This window comes from Enoplosus armatus, chromosome 12 (genome assembly GCF_043641665.1).
Source record: "Enoplosus armatus isolate fEnoArm2 chromosome 12, fEnoArm2.hap1, whole genome shotgun sequence".
Taxonomy (NCBI): Eukaryota; Metazoa; Chordata; class Actinopteri; order Centrarchiformes; family Enoplosidae; genus Enoplosus; species Enoplosus armatus.
In genome coordinates this window covers 11,012,928-11,031,119 of record NC_092191.1, presented here as the reverse complement: position 1 = coordinate 11,031,119, position 18,192 = coordinate 11,012,928, and the positions used below count along the sequence as shown (strand labels likewise).

The 18,192-nt window shown below is 39.6% G+C and overlaps 2 protein-coding genes across 6 annotated transcripts in view; one reads left to right on the top strand and one right to left on the bottom strand.

Moving 5' to 3' along the window:
• Positions 1-6,246, bottom strand: part of zcchc24 (zinc finger, CCHC domain containing 24) — a 28,316-nt gene extending 22,070 nt beyond the window's left edge. The window contains exons 1-2 of the mRNA XM_070916581.1: positions 6,007-6,246; positions 2,499-2,699 (exon numbers count right to left, since the gene is read on the bottom strand). Of these exons, the coding sequence (XP_070772682.1) occupies positions 2,499-2,699; positions 6,007-6,246 (441 nt within the window). The remainder of the gene's footprint in view (positions 1-2,498; positions 2,700-6,006) is intronic.
• Positions 6,247-7,932: 1,686 nt separating this feature from the next.
• anxa11a (annexin A11a) lies at positions 7,933-17,275 on the top strand. 5 transcript variants are annotated; one of them, XM_070915439.1, is made up of 16 exons: positions 9,934-9,960; positions 10,024-10,222; positions 11,009-11,095; positions 11,831-11,838; positions 11,883-12,107; positions 12,238-12,325; positions 13,006-13,100; positions 13,415-13,528; positions 13,841-13,931; positions 14,471-14,550; positions 14,642-14,698; positions 14,837-14,930; positions 15,051-15,146; positions 15,956-16,014; positions 16,144-16,266; positions 16,402-17,275. In XM_070915439.1, exons 1-16 carry the CDS (start codon positions 9,934-9,936, stop codon positions 16,459-16,461), a joined length of 1,503 nt encoding a protein of 500 aa, XP_070771540.1. In that variant the 3' UTR covers positions 16,462-17,275. The 5 variants fall into 5 exon arrangements, with proteins under 5 accessions (XP_070771536.1, XP_070771538.1, XP_070771535.1 ...); XM_070915435.1 differs by adding an exon at positions 7,933-8,003 and having other exon boundaries at positions 9,932-10,222; positions 11,009-11,091; positions 11,736-12,107; XM_070915437.1 differs by lacking the exon at positions 11,831-11,838 and adding an exon at positions 7,994-8,003 and having other exon boundaries at positions 9,913-10,222; positions 11,009-11,091.
• The last annotated feature ends 917 nt before the right edge of the window (positions 17,276-18,192 follow it).

Below are 18,192 nucleotides of genomic sequence, written 5' to 3'. Positions count from 1 at the left end.
CAGGCTTTGGATACACAGACAATACTTGTTAGTATCAATTCATTGTTATTTTTGGTCTTTTCATGGGATTTGTTGACAAAAAGCAAATACAGAATATCTCCAGCCTTATGCTTTATATTAAAATAAACTTAAATGTAAATAAATGTGATATTTGTTATTACCTAAACTCAATAATAAAAGTCACAGCGCAAAACAACACACAACATGTTGAGGTGAAGTAGAAGAGGAAGACTGTACATGTCATCAGAATGTGACAAGGATGACACACTTATCAGCACTTTGTGAAGCAAGAGCCTCTGTTTTCATTGGCAAAGCACCTCTGGACTATTAGTAGGGACACATTCAACCTCAAATGCATTCCAGTGCCGGCATATACCAGAAACTCCACGGGCACACAACTGATCACAGCAACTTGCGAAACAGAGTAATGATAATGTAGGATGAGAAAATATTGTTTGGAAAAAGACAGAAGTCTTGGCTAATAGCGAAGTTGAACACTGCCATTAAAAACTCATGTTGCTGTTGTAAAATGTGTGTCACATCTGTTATTTGGGTCTTCAGCTGGTTAAGTAAGGCTCAACTATCCTTGGCAAGGCACGCAATGACAGGTGACTGGGCAATTTGTGTAAGTGATGTAGCACAAATGGAAGGTAACTTCATGGAGAAAAGAAAGCCCAGGAGAGTCCTAAATAACTGAGATGGTGTTGAACTGTGTAGGTGCAGAGGCCGCTTGGAGACTGTGCTGCTTTTGGAGTTACTGTTGGCAGTTTAACGAACAGCTGAAATATAAACCAGAAGATGTGATTTTGAGGTCCACCCCTGAATGCTCACATCTATAGCCTGAAGACTGATTTTATTGCCAAAGGGGTTTTGTTTAATAAAGCAACATTTTAAACCACCCCATTCCGAAATGGTGCAAAAGATAATCAGTTTAAATGTACACAGCATGTAGTTTTAGAAGTATGATCACATGGGAAAGGTAATAAACATACTAGATTATGTATTACTTAATGCACACCTGCTCCAATGTTGAGTATCAGTGTCATTTGATCAATGCTCACATCACAACTACAGCATTACTTACAATAAAAATGAAGGCAAAAGTTACATGTTGCATGATATACTAGCCATAATTCCCGTTGGAGTTGTCAACAGATGATCTAATTCCCACGCGTTGCAGTTTGGAGCTGTCCAGGAGATATTTCATCAGTATACAGGTCTTTTACAGACCTCCCGAGACCAGTCATCATATGTCATAAAGCGAGTCAAAGCATTTTAATCTCACATCTGCTCCTCGTTACCATTCCATGCAAAAGAAAGTCAGAGCTGAGGTTAGGCTATTGCACCTCACCCAGAGAAAGGGAGAGAAGAAACAAGGGGAGAGGCAAAATAGAGACAGAGAGAGGAGGGAGATTATTAGGCACCACGAGTCCAACAAAAAAAAACTCTTTGTAAAAATTCCACGATTCTGAGGGAAAGTGACATTGTTTTCCTCTTATGAAATCAGATCACTTCCAGGCCGCAGTCCCAGCCATGGAGTTTGCCTTTACAAGGCGCTATATAACACCACAATGACAGATCCACCACAGCAATTTCATCCTCAACAACTCCTGCAAACTCCACAAAATATCACCACACTTTTGCTATAGTTACTGTGCATGAACACAATGTAAATCATACGTACAGGGTTTCCTCTCATTGGTAGACGTTTAGTGATTGCACACCTGCATCGACCTGTAGTCAGACTACCAACCAGGGCCTTATTTTTAAAAAAGACATTTCTGCCCAGACCTCATTTAAAGTAAATTGGCAGGGATGGTTTAAAACCTAAAACACTCCTGGTGCTCAACAAGATTTGTTTAAATTTCAGGAGATGAGAGTAGCTGAGACCCCATTAGTCACACATTACTCCATGCTCCATGCTAGACCTCAAGGTGGATTTACCATGGTGCCCTGCAAAAAAAACCCTGCATCATAACAGACTGAATCAGTGGGAAACTGGAAGGCAGAGGAACGCAACTGTGACTTTGTGGATTAATGTATTATTTTTAGCAGAAAAGATGGCTGTTATCTGATCCTGTTTTTTTTATTCTTGAAAACATGCTAACAGGGCTAACATGTTTCACCTTCAACTAGCCCAACAACGGATGGGTTCTTGTAGTGTAATGATGTGGCAGTTAAGATACACACAAGCACACATATACACACACACACTCACACACATGACTACAGAAGACAGAAGCCAGCCTGTTTAACAAGTAGGTCAGACCAGAGCCAAAGAGAGAGAGAGAGGGAGGGAAAGAAAGACAGAGAGAGACAGCACAGCTTTTAGTGCCATCATTGGCTGGTATGAACCAAAAGAAAAGACATTGGAGACGTCTAAAGACAGTTATTGCAATGCAAAACGTAAGAATAGTAATCAATCACACCCACCAATATAAGCTATTTGTGTTATGTGAAGACTAGAATATGTAATGTATGTGTGTTACGAGTCTCACCTGAGGGCAGTCTTTGATGTAATGGCCCTTGTTGAAGCAAAGATGGCACAAGTAGTTGGGTGGGGGTCTTTTGTTGGGTTTTCTTGGCTCTGAAGAAAGGGAAAGGTCTGAGAAATGGTCCGTCAGGGAGTTGAGTCCATCCACGATGTTGTTCAGGGAGCCGTAGGGTGACACATTCTTATATACATTGTTGTTTAAGGCCTGCAAGATAAGAATAATATCACACAAGGTTAAATTTTAACATATACTTCTTCAGATGCTTTGTCTAAAATTTGTCATGTATGATATATTGTAGATATGATAAACAACAATCTAGGGTCACCCTCACACTCAACTCTCAGAGTTTCATATTGAATTTCTGGTTTAGAGTGTTAAAAATGCTTAAGATTAATCACCAATTTCCTTTGAGTGCTTTCTGCCCTATTTTCTGTTGCACAAAAAAATGAAGAAAAAAACCCTTCAAGATCATTTCTCTCATTAAATTCAGAACATCTGGCGAGAGGCCCAGCTGTGCTCATGAGCTGGAAAAGTACTGAGCATGTCCACAGAGAAAGACAGGACTTTACAGAGGATGACTCATTGTAAACAAGATGGGAGGCATGTTCCCTTGCCAGCCTGTGGAACATCAGCAATGTCACCATGCACTGTTGGCGGTAAACTAACCATGGTCAGTGTTTGTAGTCTGCTCGGAGCCACAGAACGCAGTGTTGCATGCCACAGGGCCCAGTGAATTCATTGAAGATGCCGTCTGAATATTAATAACAGGGAAAGCATTGCCTGCAGTGCCTTATTTCCGTTCTCATTCATGTCCTCTCTTCGAATACGATCCAGAGACGAGAGACAGGAATTGACCTCTGGGTGAAATTATGCTGATTTTAGCAAAGACATGTTTATGCTCAGATGGTCAGGTAATTAACCATTGTGGACAAGTTGCTAAACAAACACTCTAACCAGCCATCAGCCTTGACATTTAATAGTTTAACTGCACAAATAACAAGTGTTTGAGCCACTCTCAAGTAAAAATGTCAGTGAGTGCATAGGCATGATGAAATCCGCAGATAAACTCATCCCTGACGGTCATGCCTCTGTTTGGGGCACAGATTTGTGCCTGGGAAATGATGTTACTGTTGATGTTGAACGCTGCACAGCACAGAAACTTTAGACTTGGCAACCTGGCCAGGGCTGAAAGCCAAAATCTTTATCTGCAGGCTGTGAGATTGTCTTGCTAACCAGCTCCAGCTTTAAGACTCATGTTCATTTATTACATGTAGTCGTCGTAAATCAAGCATTACGGCTCTGTAGTTTCTCGAGTTTTCCATCTGCCGTGCGTTTTAGCTCTGTGTGTTACTGTGTTATGTATTAACACTCCTTGAGGAAATGTGTATGTTTGTGTGTTCGCTAAACTTAAGTCTTAGTGCAGATTGTGAAATTATTTTAGCAAATATAAAACAGGAAACTTTGCTCAACTGGTGTTTCTCACATTACTTCAGTTGGGCCTGAAACCTCCTACTGTCAGCCCAAAGGAAACTGATTTCACACACATCTGCTAATCGTGGGGTGAGACTGTTTGTTTGTTTTGTGTGTCTGTGTGAGTGAGTGAATGAGTGAGTGAGTGAGTGAGCAGGAGGGTGTGTGTTTATGTGTGTGGCGATGGATGTGTATGTATGTGTTGGCCAACACAATGAGGACTAAACTGGTATCATCGTCACTGTGTGTGAGGTGGACAAGTGTAGCAGATCTGTGAGTGTTTTCACAGGTCCAGGGATAAGGTGTCACACCGCAGAGGGCAATCACACACCGATATGTTTAAACCAGTGCTGTGGTGTCTGCTGGAAACCTTAAAGGTGACTGATTTGAGGTAAAATGAATTCCACAGGAAATTACTGCAGGGTTAGGTTAATCCAGACTGGTTATAAATGCTCAAAAGTCATATTCAAGTATGTGTCTTCTTAGCCTAGAACTAGATAATGAGGGAGAAAAAGTGACAAACATTTACACAAAGCTGTCAGCAGATGAGACTGTGGTGAGCATACTTTACTTGTGCCACAATATGAGTTTCCAATCAACAACAAATGCACAAATTTATCACTGTTTCACTTTAAGTAGACTGTTGTGTGATCCTTCACTGCAAAAACAACCACATTTTGCATTACTCATCTCATCATTAAATCTCCGCCGTGGTTTATTTTACTTGGCCGGTATAGTTAGTTGCAAAATGCCCCCCTCCCCTTAAACCGTTTCCAGACTGTATGCGTTCCCTCAGTTTGAAACACTTTATACTCATGTGGATTGAATGGCATTATACAACTGCGTGTCATGTATAATGTGTACACCCAATTTTCAGAGGACTGTTTCATGTTAAATGACTTCAAAAGGCCTCTATGGTTACCACCATAATAATGGACACTGGCTCTGGATGGTGAATACACCAGCCATCCACTACTAGTGTTTCCTAGAGTTTCCAACACATATCGTCATAGTAACATAGATCTAAGAAACTCAACTGCAGTGTAATCAACACACTGGGAAGCTTCTTTACACTATCAGTTTGCCCACAGTATGTGATTATTTTTCTGTGTATGCTGTATGTGTGGGTGAGGTTGAGGGATGTGGTGGTGGGGTCCTTTTTGCAGTATCAGGTTTGCACCCTGCATACATTATCAGCATGTTTGACCCTAAAATTACACTGAGCTACAAAAATAGACAATATGTAAACAAGGATTGATTTTGTTTGCACAACCTGGTCTATTTGAAGAAGTCAGAGACAGCAGACCTCAGCAGGAGGCTGCAGTGGCCTGATCTCTCCAGGCAGAGGCGTGCAGGGGAATCTATTTCCATCTGTCCCTCTTTAATTCTCTGATCCCAGACACGTCTGATTAAAACATATTTTTGCTCAACAGTTTCACCTTTAATTTGAACCATAACTCATCAGTATGCTGAAAACAGACTTATTGTCGGAATTTAATTGTCTGTAAGTATGATATTGAGATATTTAACTAGCTAGTAAGATCTTACTTCCCCCAAACAATCATATCATTTTCCTGGTAAAGTATAACTGAAGTACTCATAAGTGAATTTATAGTCACCTTGTGACACTACTGACTGTTAGTCTACTGACTATCACACTGTAGGAATAGTGATATATCTACAGTATTTCTTTGGGTTTACAATGTTGCAGTGACATTTAAAGTAGCTTACATACTTCTTGAATTATATAAAGCATGATAATATTTTACCTATTAAATGTTCTGATATATTGTTTTTCAACAATATCCAAAAGGCTATTACCCTAAGATGTTGATTTAATAAGACTATTTGAAGTTATTGTCCGTATTAGAAGTATCATGGCGGTTCTGTATATCTGCCCAGAATAGCCCATGCTGTACATGCTAAAACATTTGCTGCACAGACGTGCAACTTTCAACAGACCAACCGACTCGGTTTCTTACTGTAGTAAATTCAACCACAATCTGACAATCTGATATGTATGCTGCATGCCATCCTTCACCTCATTCCGCTGCAGCTGAAAGAAGTTGTTGAGATAGTTGGAGTTCAGGGAAGAGCTCAAGTCCGCCGCTGCGGGAGTCTTGCTGAAATTGAGATCCGGGTGGGAAGAGTTGGGTTCGGGTCTAAACGCGTCAAAAGCGCTGGTCTGGTGGGGGTCTTGTAAGGAGAGATAGACCCAGTTAAGAAGTTGCGCAGGCTGGTACACGGAGGCACTCGTGTCTATGGCAGACAACAAGCTCATCTTTCAATTCAAATGGCTAAACTGGATTTTCCACCGCTGATTCTTGGACTGGTCTCAACTCTTTTGCCGTCTTGCTTTTCGTTCCCCTGCCCCGGCAGATGGCAAGTGCTCCTTTTTTTCTTCCCGTAAAGAGCCCTGTCCTCCTCACGCCGGGAGCCTCGTCCCAGTTAGATGTTACTCAAAAGTCATTGCGCTAACATGTCAGTATAAAAAGTTTTCCCCTGCTCCCCATGGTCCGCTATCTGCCTTTATTGCAGCGGGGCAGAGAGAGGCTGTTTGAATATGTAATGAGGACGGGGCTGCGTCACCGAGGACGCAGACCAATCAGCGTCTAGTTGTATGAATATTCATTAATAGCCTATAGGATGAGACAAATGGTTCATCTGCCTATTCTAACTCTTCAACCCAACAGCTCAGCCTCACCACAAGGTTAATAAATATTCTGCCAAATCAGATACCAAATTAAACACATTTGACAGACTATCTCTGAGCCATATCATGATATTAATTATTGACTTACTTGTAACATTTATCATCAATAACATTTGTTTTGTCTATAAGTGTTGAAAAGTGGCGTGTGTGTGCGCGCGCGTGTGTGAGAGAAAGGGGGGAGGGGGGTTGTATAGGTGTTTTGTTTATTCAAGGTCAGAGGTGAGTAGTTGCACTTAACTGACTAATCTTTGGAGTGTCTCTGTGACTGATAGTAATGTGGTAAAGGCCTATCTGATCAGTAAGTCAACAGTGTTTCACGTATAGCTACTTAAATCCATGATTCTGTCACTAATATCATTCAGTTGAAAAATTTCTCTTCTGTGTGCAACAAGAAAAAAACAGGATCACTGGTGAATAAGCACCCTCAGAAAAGACGAATCAAATCAGTTAATCAATCAATACAATCAGCACCTCAGCACCAGCCCCAGGCCTCTCTCTCTGGGGCTCTTTATTGAGCATGTCCCAGCCTCCAAGCCAACCTGAGGGTGGCAGGTAGGCCACTATAGAACGGAGAAAGCTGTAAAAATGGCTCCCTCTTGTGGCAAATGTCCTTAACACACATACAGTACAGTTGTGTAATTCCTAACATTATCACTGTGTTCTTCTTCTTTCAAAGGTAGGATCAGTGACAAGCTGGTAGGTAAAAATGCCTATTGTTGGTGATTGTCATCACATCACAATCACCTATACAAACAATAACCAGTCATACATTATTTTGAAAAAAGCACACACTTTATTTAGTGTAAAAAAAAAACGTAATTTAAAGGCACCATTTTAATTGTGTTTCAACTTTAAGTGGAGCTATAAAATATAATATAAAGTAATGTAATAGGCCTATACAATTCTGATTAGTATATATAATTCGTACATTTTATAATGTAATAAGATTGTTAAGAATTAATACATGTGTGTCAGTAAACACAAACGTAATAGGTGGTTTAAATTAGTTTTATATTTAGGATGCAGTTTGTTTTAGACCACACGCCTGAAATACACTAATAATAATATGTAATATCAGGTGACATAGATCTGTCATATTTTCCGTCATGTCATTGATGTTCATGTATGTTGTGAAATAGTGAACACGTATTTGCGTATGGCTGTTGTCACGTTGTAAGAGGACGGCTGTCAGTTACGGCTCTCTGACCCACCCGTGGGCTCCCTAAATGGAAAGTATGAGTCCCACCCACACAAGTTAAATACAGTCAATACTGCGACTGGCCAAAGAAATACGTTTTCCAGGAAGAGATCGCAAGCAGACTGAAGTAAGTGATTAAATCAAATAACTACGCAAACAAGCCGAGCTAGAATAATACATTTTATATATTAGCACACGTTATAAGTTAGATTTGGATAAGTGGCAACTACTTTTGGAGCCGTTTTGTGGTCCAACGTTGCTCGGCTGTTCTCGACGCTGTCGTTAGCCTGCCAACGTTTATTGCAGTTGCCAGTGCCTTTAGCTCAACCATTAAGGCAACAAAATGCTCGTCTAACGTTGGGTCGTAGCTTGGTTTTGTTACTGGAATTGTGTTCGTTTATATAACGTTAGCCTTAGGGTTAGCTAGCTAGCTAAGTTTCGGCGTAGAGCAGGCTTCAGTTGACACGGCTGATGAAGCCACATAAACTAGGTTGGGAGTTAACTTAGCTAGTTTTCAATAGGAGATTTGTACAGGCCTGAAGCAGCGTTGTATTAGCTAGCGCACTGTTCAAAACGAAACTTTTGTTCGTGTTGTAAGCTAGTTAAATGTCTGGTTTCTATTGAATGACATAATCTGTTTAGCATAGCGTTAAACTAAAAGTACAGTGAACCCACTAGCCTATATGTATTAAGTGGCTAGTTTTAAAGTGAGTGAACTGACAGCGTCACAACAAAATGGAAGGAGGTGAAGCAAGGATATTAATATGATGTTAAGATTAACTGACAGTAATCGTCACTGTCTTGTGACACTTTAGGAGGTTGTAATTACCTCGTATTGGTGATTCTTTTGATGAAATGAGAAATGTCTTCATTAGCACCCAAACTCCCTAACAAAATATGGCGTAGGTGTGAGGATATTGTCAGGTCACAGTTTGAAACGTGAAAGCAGTTAGATTAGATAGGTTTGCACCTGAACAGCAATTGAATGTGAGGTGTTTGAACCTGTACCACTTAACCCTGAAATGTGTGTTACCCGTTGTTGAAGTATTTCCCAAGGGCACTTAGAGTCAGCATCTAGTATTATTGTGTGTATAAGAGGTAGTATTTACTTAACTGTCCTTGTAACCATGGATAACTATTGCCTGCAAAGTAGGATATAAAATATATGCTGTACACTGAATTTGAATGCTTCTATCCCATATGATTTGACGTCTATGTTTAACAGGGTAGCTTCTTTGCACTGTGTGCTCATTCAAATACAGTAACGTCTTTTTTCTGTGTCCTTAAAATGTAAAGCAGAGAAGGCGGTTCCAATTAAGTACACTGGAGTCAGTTTTACCATGGAACAAGTAGGCCTATTGGAACATAGGGTTTTCATAATAATCTTAACCAAAATAAAAGTTTCCTCACCACCCCACCACTAAAACTGTCTGTGATCTAACAGCCCAGGAATGAAGAGTTTGCCGTTCATTAGATTGCAGTGACAGTAACACTTACATTGCTTCATTCAAAAACAAAGACTGTGGTGAATATATTATGAACTCAGCTCATAGAAAATAGCTGAAACCAGGAGAATCAGTTGAGTAGGCCTGTAGTTGTTTGCCTATAGGTGCATTTTAAAAGCACTACACTGAGTCAAGGAACTTGACCTATAAAGAAGACTAGTATTGTATGTCCAATATAACAATTAATTATGTGATTATTGTAAGTCAGATCTTCATTTTTCAGTGCTGACATACACTATATATATGCACCAGCTCTGGAAAATTCAGATTGTTCATGTCTTAGCCAGTAAAGAATTCTGCCCCGTGGGAAAGAGGAGGAGGGGTAGGTTTACAGATGGGTGTGTATCTTGTTGCTATGTGAATGCATTCAATACGTCTTAAAGGTGCCATTACCATACGTAACCGTGTAATGTTCTTTCCTTGAATTGCCCTTTATCAACAAATAAAGTACATTTATGTCTAAGTGGCTGCACAAGGTGATTCTTACATTTTGTAGTAATAGGCCATGTTTGGCAGCCCTTGGATTGACAGTTCTGCTTTATGTTTAAAGCCATGAGCTACCCTGGATACCCTCCTCAGGTGGGCGGATACCCACCACAGCCTGGGGCTTACCCTCAACAACCTGGTGCTTACCCACCTCAGCCTGGTGTTTACCCTCCCCAAGCAGGAGGCTACCCCCCACAGCCAAGCGGCTACCCTCCTCAATCTGGTGGCTATCCACCACAGGCTGGTGGCTATCCACCACAGGCAGGAGGATACCCACCACAGGCAGGAGGCTATCCACCACAGGCAGGAGGCTATCCACCACAGGCTGGAGGCTACCCACAGGCACCACCACCAGGTAAGCCATCACACCACACTGTTAAAGGAATAGTAAGACATTTTGGGAAAAGTGCTTATTAAGCATGTATTGATTAGACAAACAAGATATAACATGTTAATTAGTGTAGAAGTGCTGGTAGGCAGATTGTTACCTATGGACAGAGCTAGACAAGCTGTTTCCCTGTTTCCGGTCTTTATGCTAAGCCAAGCTAACAAGCTGCTGGTTGCAGCTTCATGTTTACCATACAGACAGTGGTGGTGAGAGTGGTATCAATCTTCTCATCATGCATTAAATGATCTGTGACCACTAAGAGGCAGAAACACTATAAAACAAATTCAGAGAAATAAACTAATGTACCACCTTCTCGAGTTGTTATGATATAACATATTACCAAAACCTACCTACTTTCTCGTCTAGCACATACAGGGCAACATGAGTTAAACAGTGTGTTATGCTATTCTGGTGCCTATCTTAGAAAGGATGAGTCAGTTATGTCATGTTTGCAGGCTACAGGGAGCATGAGACATGCAGTTAACTGAGTGGAATTTTTTCCCTCAAAAACAAACAAACCTCTGCTGTTGCTAAGAGAAGCAAGTCCCACAGCCCATCTTTCACATAGTACTCCCATTCTCTGTCCAGCGCTCTTTCACCTACACGTTAACTAGTTGGAAAGTGAGAAACAGTAAGTTCCAGTAAAAAGGGTAATTCCTGTCTCAGTCTAATATTCTCAATTCTTTCAGGCATTTAGTTGCACAATACATCCCCAACTTTCCTGAACAGCTTTGTCTTTGTTGTCTGCTGCAGGCAGCTGGGGAGGCGGGCCTGCTGGTGGATATCCCTCCATTGGTCTTGACAGCTTATCCAACCCTGGATACAACGCTGGCATGGTAAGTTATGCCTAAAAATCACCTTCACCTGAACCTAGTAAATTCTTAATATGAATGAAATGCAACATGATCAGATTATTGCGTTGAATATTCCAGTTAGAATGAATTACACAGCCATTCATGGAATATCACATCCTTTCACTTTACGGTAAGACTTTTCCAAAGTCTGCATCAAAAATTCCTCAGCATTGCCATTTTCTTCTTCTTCTTCTCTCTCGGTCTCTTGCATGAGAAAAACAGTCAAATATTTTGTTCTTACCCATGCTTCTTATACCTATCAACTTATCTATCATCTAATACAACTTTTTTACCTCTTTTACTTTTCTGATTCATTGTCTTGTCTTTGTTGTATTCTCATTTGACTTGTCTGATATATGAATTTCCTTCTTCTTATATAGCATGGCCACATTTTTTTGGGATACTTCATGTAACTGGACAAAGTTCAAAACATCAGGAACATTAACTTCAGTTTGTCCTCTGAAGTCCAAGATAAGGGGCATTTACTTTGAACTTTGTTAAACATTGATTAGTTCCATAAATAAATCTAATCCAAAAAAGGTGTGACCAGCTATCTGTGCTTTGCATAAACTCCTCTTCAAGGATCTGTGCCCATATAATGGGATGCCAATCTTTCTAAATCACAGGCCAACCAGATTTCTGCAGGCATGGGGGGTTTTACTTCAAACCCATCCATGTTCGCCCAAGCACCTGGGGGGTACCCACCTGCCACTCAGTCTAGAGGGTATGGTGCTCCCTTCCCTAACCAACAGTCATATGGCCTGTACCCACAGCCCGGAGGGACCATGCCCCAACACCAAGGCCCAGGGATGGGTTACCCTGGTCAGCCTGGCCAGCCAATGCAGGGATACCCCCGTGCACCATCACCCAACCCACCCATGGCTGGTTATGGAGGAGCACCAGCGCCCATGCCAGGGTACCCAAAGGTCCCATCACCAAATCCATCCATGCCAGCCTATGGAGGAGGAGGAGGCATGCCAATAGCTCCACAAGTCAATGTAAGAAATAAAATACTTTTTTGACCCTATTGGTTAAAAAACTAAAATATCTGTCGTCTTATTATGCCTCTGTGTTGTGATGTGTTAAATACACACCACACTTATCTAAGTTTACAATGTAATATCACAGAGAGGATTCAGGGGAACAATCAGGGACTTTCCTGGAGCTGACCCACTCAAAGATGTGGAGGTCCTGAGGAAGGCCATGAAGGGCTTTGGTGAGTGCTATAAATAGAGAACTTAATCAAGTTGTGCTACTTGTTATTTTGTCGTTTTTATTTCTGAGCTGTAATATCCTGTGGTTGCACATGGTGCAGTGGATGTTGTCCATTTGGGAAGTTGTGTTCTAACTGTATATTCTTTTGGGCCGCTCCTTCTTAATTATTTAGTTGACTAATTGGTTGTAAGGGTCACGGTCAACTAAGAAGTGTGTAGTTGATTACCAGAAATCGTCTTTTATTTTTAGGATAATGGGTCAAACGTTTTCTTATCATCAATGATCATTTCTGATCATTGGAAAATTATAGTCACATGCACAACAACAGTATTTACAAACATTCTTTGGTCTTTTATGAGCACAGATGAAGATTTTATATTAATAGATCATTGTGCATGAATTCAGTTCAATCTGTGGAGGGACAAAGTTACTGGAGAAACAGTTGGACAAATTACCATAGTCTTTGACTAATTTACCAGGCTCCTACATTTTAAATTTAACCACTGTTAGTTGACAAAGAATTTCTTTAGGCGAGGACAGACTTAATTTTGTTCAGATTATAGCTTTTGTATTTAGAGAGATTTGTTATTTTCAAGTATAAATGTCATTTGTAAGTATAAAAGACATCTTTCTTTATCTGTGATGTGTGTCTGATTTGACATTGTGGGCTTGTCTGTGCAGGAACTGACGAGCAAGCCATCATCGACTTACTGGGGAGTCGTTCCATCAAACAGCGTGTGCCTTTGCTCAGAGCCTACAAAACGTCCTATGGGAAGGTAACAGTCCTGTTCATGCTTATTGTTTATATGTTGCTAATGTGATAGCTTATGCCATATTCCAATAGGAGAGTATCTACTTTATGGTTTACAAAAACAAACAGCAATTCTCAATACAGAATCATGCGTGGCTCAGTGTGCATTACCTAGCTGTGCATAATGGTGACAAGCAGACAACAGGTGCTAGTGCTGCCAGTAAAATGGAGAGGGGATTGGATGTCGACAGAGCTCATTATAGCTACGCCACAGAGCTTTTCTTCACAGCAGCAGTTAATGATGGTTTTGAGTTATTCCAAGCATGTTTCCATTTTCAGGATCTGATTAAGGACCTGCATTCAGAACTGTCTGGAGATTTCAGGAAGCTGGTCATGGCCATGTTGAAGTCACCAGCTGAGTTTGATGCCTCTGAGCTCCACAGTGCCATAAAGGTAAATGCTCAGGAACAAAACCAATTGATCATTTTCTCTGTGTTTACCATCTTTTAGTCATCATAGAATATAATATAATCCACGTTATTATGTGGTTTTTCAATGTAAAAACATTAGCTTACTTCTTATTATGAAAAGTGTTCTTAGATAAAGAAGCATTTTTACATGTCACATTATTATAAAATGTTACAAAAAATGTCATTAGTTTAAGGTTTGAATGAAGATTCACTAAACAGAAATAAACAGGGAGAATTTTGGCGGTTAGCCAGAGGATGAGGTTGTCAGATTATCATTGTTCTGTCTTCCTAACAGGGAGCCGGAACTGATGAAGCCTGTCTGATAGAGATCCTGTCTTCTCGCTCCAATGCTGAAATCAAGGAGATAAACCGTGTTTACAAAGCAGGTGAGATGCCTCAGGGCGATTAATGCACTGCTTTCCCCCACTGTTCTGTCCCCCCCCCTTATCACACAGCATCACAACACTGTGTTGAAAGAGTGTATTACGTCAGTGGATAAGCTCATTGTATCCAGATAACAATTGAAAATGCAGACGTTACGGCTAGAAATCTGTCACACATAAAGTAATTTAGTATTAAGCTTTTTAGTCAATAATAAAAATGTAGCATTCCACAGTATCCTAGTTTCCCTTACTAGTAAGTTTTGTTGTGGTCACCTTACCTACAGTAAATGCCTGAAAAGCTGCTAGTACATCAGTCTTTGTTTCAGTGAAGACTTTGAATGCCTCATGATTTTAATGTAGTTGTTACATGTTTAAAGATGTTAACTGTGAAAACAAAATATTCATATTATTACCAACTTCAATTTTGAAAATATTGATTATCAGCCTTCAAACGTCACTATTGCTTTAATCCATGTATTTCTATTGAAGCCATGTGTTTGTGGTCTGTTTTGGTTTGTTTGTTTGTACCATTACTTTATCAGAATACAAGAAGTCACTGGAGGATGCCATTAGTGGGGATACCTCAGGCCACTTCCGCAGGCTCCTGATTTCTCTCGCCCAGGTACGGATATGATATGAATGTATTACCTGTATGCCTGATGTCTCTTAGCAACTACTTTCAGATTTAAATCAGAAATGTGCTGTTTTTTTAGGGTAATCGTGACGAGCGAGAAGCTGTTGACATCTCTCTGGCTAAACAAGATGCTCAGGTAAAGTCTGCTTCATTCTCATTAATAATTAATGTTGGATGATTTATCGGCAGCTTGGTCGTTTTTATATTGTTAATTACTTGACCTATTGATTACAAAAAACATGTTGCTATGTACACATTGCTGTCCCCCTTATAGGCCCTGTATGCTGCTGGAGAGAACAAGCTGGGAACAGACGAGTCCAAATTTAACGCTATTTTGTGTGCCAGGAGCAAACCCCATCTCAGAGCAGGTATTTTTCAACATTTAAAACTTACCAAAGGATAATTAAGAATGAGGTCACAAAGGCAACTTCAGTGCCTTGGTAGCTATGTTACTGATGCTGTTTGTATGCGTGCTTGTGTGTGTGTAGTGTTTCTTGAGTACCAGCATATGTGTGGCAGAGATATTGAGAAGAGCATCGGCAGAGAGATGTCCGGAGACCTTGAGAGTGGCATGTTGGCCGTGGGTAAGAATACACACACACACCTATTCAAGTCCTTAGAAGGGTCACACCCATGTATTGTGTGAGTCAGAATCTGCTCCACATGATTAATTAATGACAAGTGTAGAGGCTTGTACATGTGTGATGTAACATTTAACCATTAAACATTTTCCATGCTCATTGTATTACATACTGTATTACAGCTATCTTAATACATGTTTGAAAGTAAACATAGTACTGGAGGAAGGAGTGCTGTTAAATGCATAATGTCTTTGTTTTTTCCTTTTTTTGCCAACATTTCACAGGGTTATGGTACAGTAACCTGTTTTTAGATGTGTTTTATTTGAATCCTTCTATTAGTTTTGCACATCCAGTCTGTGTTTTCATTGTGAGGTGGTGTGCACTGCAGTGTTGGATGTTTGCCATGGTTTTTGATGCTGTGTTTCATTTCACTCTTCTGGACAAAGTTTTGGTTTCTGATTTCACATTTACATTTCTTTCAAAATACAACCTTGTTTTAAAGCTGCATTCATTCATATTTGGTCACAAGGGGGCAGAAAATCTGACAAAACAAGCTGACAAACAGTCCTGATTTATACAAATGTTGATTAATGCAGCTTTAAACTTGTTTATTGCCATCCTGTTATATTTCTTTGGTGTATTCATAACTTTCATAGTTCACTTTTCAGATTGCACAAAAGTATTTCTCAGAATGTGTTCTTTACATTGATTAGTAATTTAGAGATCATGTATATAAAAAAGAAAGAGACAAAGTTTGAATGAATGAGTACATCGCGCTTGTGTCGTGAATAAGTAAATATTCTCTGTTTCAGTGAAGTGTATTAAGAACACATCTGCCTACTTTGCTGAGAGACTTTACAAGGCCATGAAGGTGAGACACCATGTTATTTCTGGATAGGAATTTTCTATACATTACTAAATAAGTGCAGAATAATGTTTAATGTATATGTCACCCTCATTGTTTGGATATGTGCGCATTTGTGTGTGTGTATATGTTCAGGGAGCTGGGACCAAAGACACAACCTTGATCCGGATTATGGTCTCCCGCTCTGAGGTTGACATGCTGGATATTCGCCAGGAGTATGTTAAAAACTACGGCAAGTCGCTGTACACACACATCTCTGTAAGTATCTTTGTCATATATTGTATTTTTACAAATATCCCTACAGCTACATGGACAATTTAAAAGCAACAAGTACACATGATTTTGTAAGACAAAGATCTGAATAATTTGCTTATGCATTCATTTTATTGACAGGGAGACACATCAGGAGACTACAAGAAACTTCTACTGAAGCTCTGCGGGGGCAGTGACTGAAAAGGAGTGGAGTATCTACTACATTACGGAAGCGTATTACTGCCACGGCAAAAAAAAAACCGTTATAATGTGATATGTTTGTATGTCGAAATAACGTGAAAAGGTCTTATTATAACAATAAACTCATCACATTCGTGATACTAATCCATTTTTTTTCCTGGTGTGGCAGCAATACGCTTCCATAACATTATAGACATTTTCTATAAATATCAGATTTCTGCCTTATCTATATGCACTATACACAAACCGCAAACCTGCATGCCATGCCAGTGCTCTCAATGCAATGTTTACTTGATTACTTTTCTAGTTTTAAGAACCTCAATATCACTATATATTGTTTCTTTTCTATATACAGTATGCACAAAAGTTTTATATTTTTTCAATTGTGATGTCTTTGCTGGATATTTGAGTTATATACATGTCCATACAATCAATTTGCAAGAGATTACATTTGAATTTGTAGAGCTATATATTTTTAAAATATTTTATTTCAATTGTGCCAATATGATCAGATATCTAATGATATCTGGCAAGTTTATCAGATAATTTTCTGTTCAGCAAAGCTGAATAAAGTATGAGACATAGAATACATAGCAGCTAAGTACCAAAGTTGTCTGTTAATGTTTCCAATTGTATAATCTCTCTTATATTTTGTCTTCACTTTTTGTTCATCATTGTTGTGTTGTATTTGCAGCAGATGCTTTAATTTGTGTATCGTATACCTGTCATTGTAGCATGTAAAATCAAGCATCACATTTCATTGCTGATGATTTTATCTTCATGGGTCTCATAAAATAAACATTTAGAACTCACACTGCAAGTATTTGATTTTCATCACACGCAAAATACATTGACAATATTTGAAAAGTACAACAAACAACATATGAACAGACCTTATTTAGATACAGATGTCTCCCAAAAATGTAATAATGTCTATCTTTGCCAGTAGAGGGCAGTGAAGTATTTATTCAACCCCAACAGCTACACCAGAAGTGTGAATTTCAACAAGCAGAGCTGTTAAGAATATTGATCAAATATTAGATCAATAACCATGGTCACAATTCCGTTTAAATTTGTACAGGTAACATAATAAACAAGTGTCTCGCCGACACTGAATATGTTGAAAGTCTCACAGTCAAGGCCAAAAACCAATTGGTGACTCTAAAATACACAGCATTTTACTCAATCAATACAAATACATAATTTCTCTTTGCTTGAGGGGTGTAAGGCCAGCATGCGTGACTGCACATGGAGCTCTCCATGCCTTATTATGTCCTGTTGGCTTCACTTAAAATACTGTTGAACACACTTAAATGTAGAGATATGGCTCTGCGCTCGGCTGGCTACAGTAGTGTGTGTGAGTTAACTGCACTACGATCAATAACTCTGTGAAGTGTGGAGGGGGGAGCCTGTGGAATTGATGGCATCCATAAACCTGCCTTGGCCACATTAAACAAGTCTAGCATGTTTGCAGTGCTGTCAGTGGGACCCCTGGGTAACAGCCATGCTGGAGGAATCATTTTTGATCACACCATGTTGAAATTGACTAGAAATGGCAGAAAAGGCTAGAGGGCTTTGGATAGATGTTTAGATTACAATAACTAGAATTTTAATGAAGATTAAATGCGATTAGATCGTTTTTTGAGAAGATCATTTAGACATCGTTATATGAGTTTTATAAGGTAATTTCAAAGTGTTTCAACATGTCTCTGCCAACACTGGATATCATTA

Bases quoted from the DNA above. Each gene is read 5' to 3' on its own strand.
- anxa11a (XM_070915434.1), top strand. From the start codon at position 9,922: ATGTTTAAAGCCATGAGCTACCCTGGATACCCTCCTCAGGTGGGCGGA. The intron at 14,931-15,050 runs GTATTTTTCAAC...GTGTGTGTGTAG, and splicing joins CAAACCCCATCTCAGAGCAG to TGTTTCTTGAGTACCAGCAT. The intron at 16,015-16,143 runs GTGAGACACCAT...GTATATGTTCAG, and splicing joins GACTTTACAAGGCCATGAAG to GGAGCTGGGACCAAAGACAC.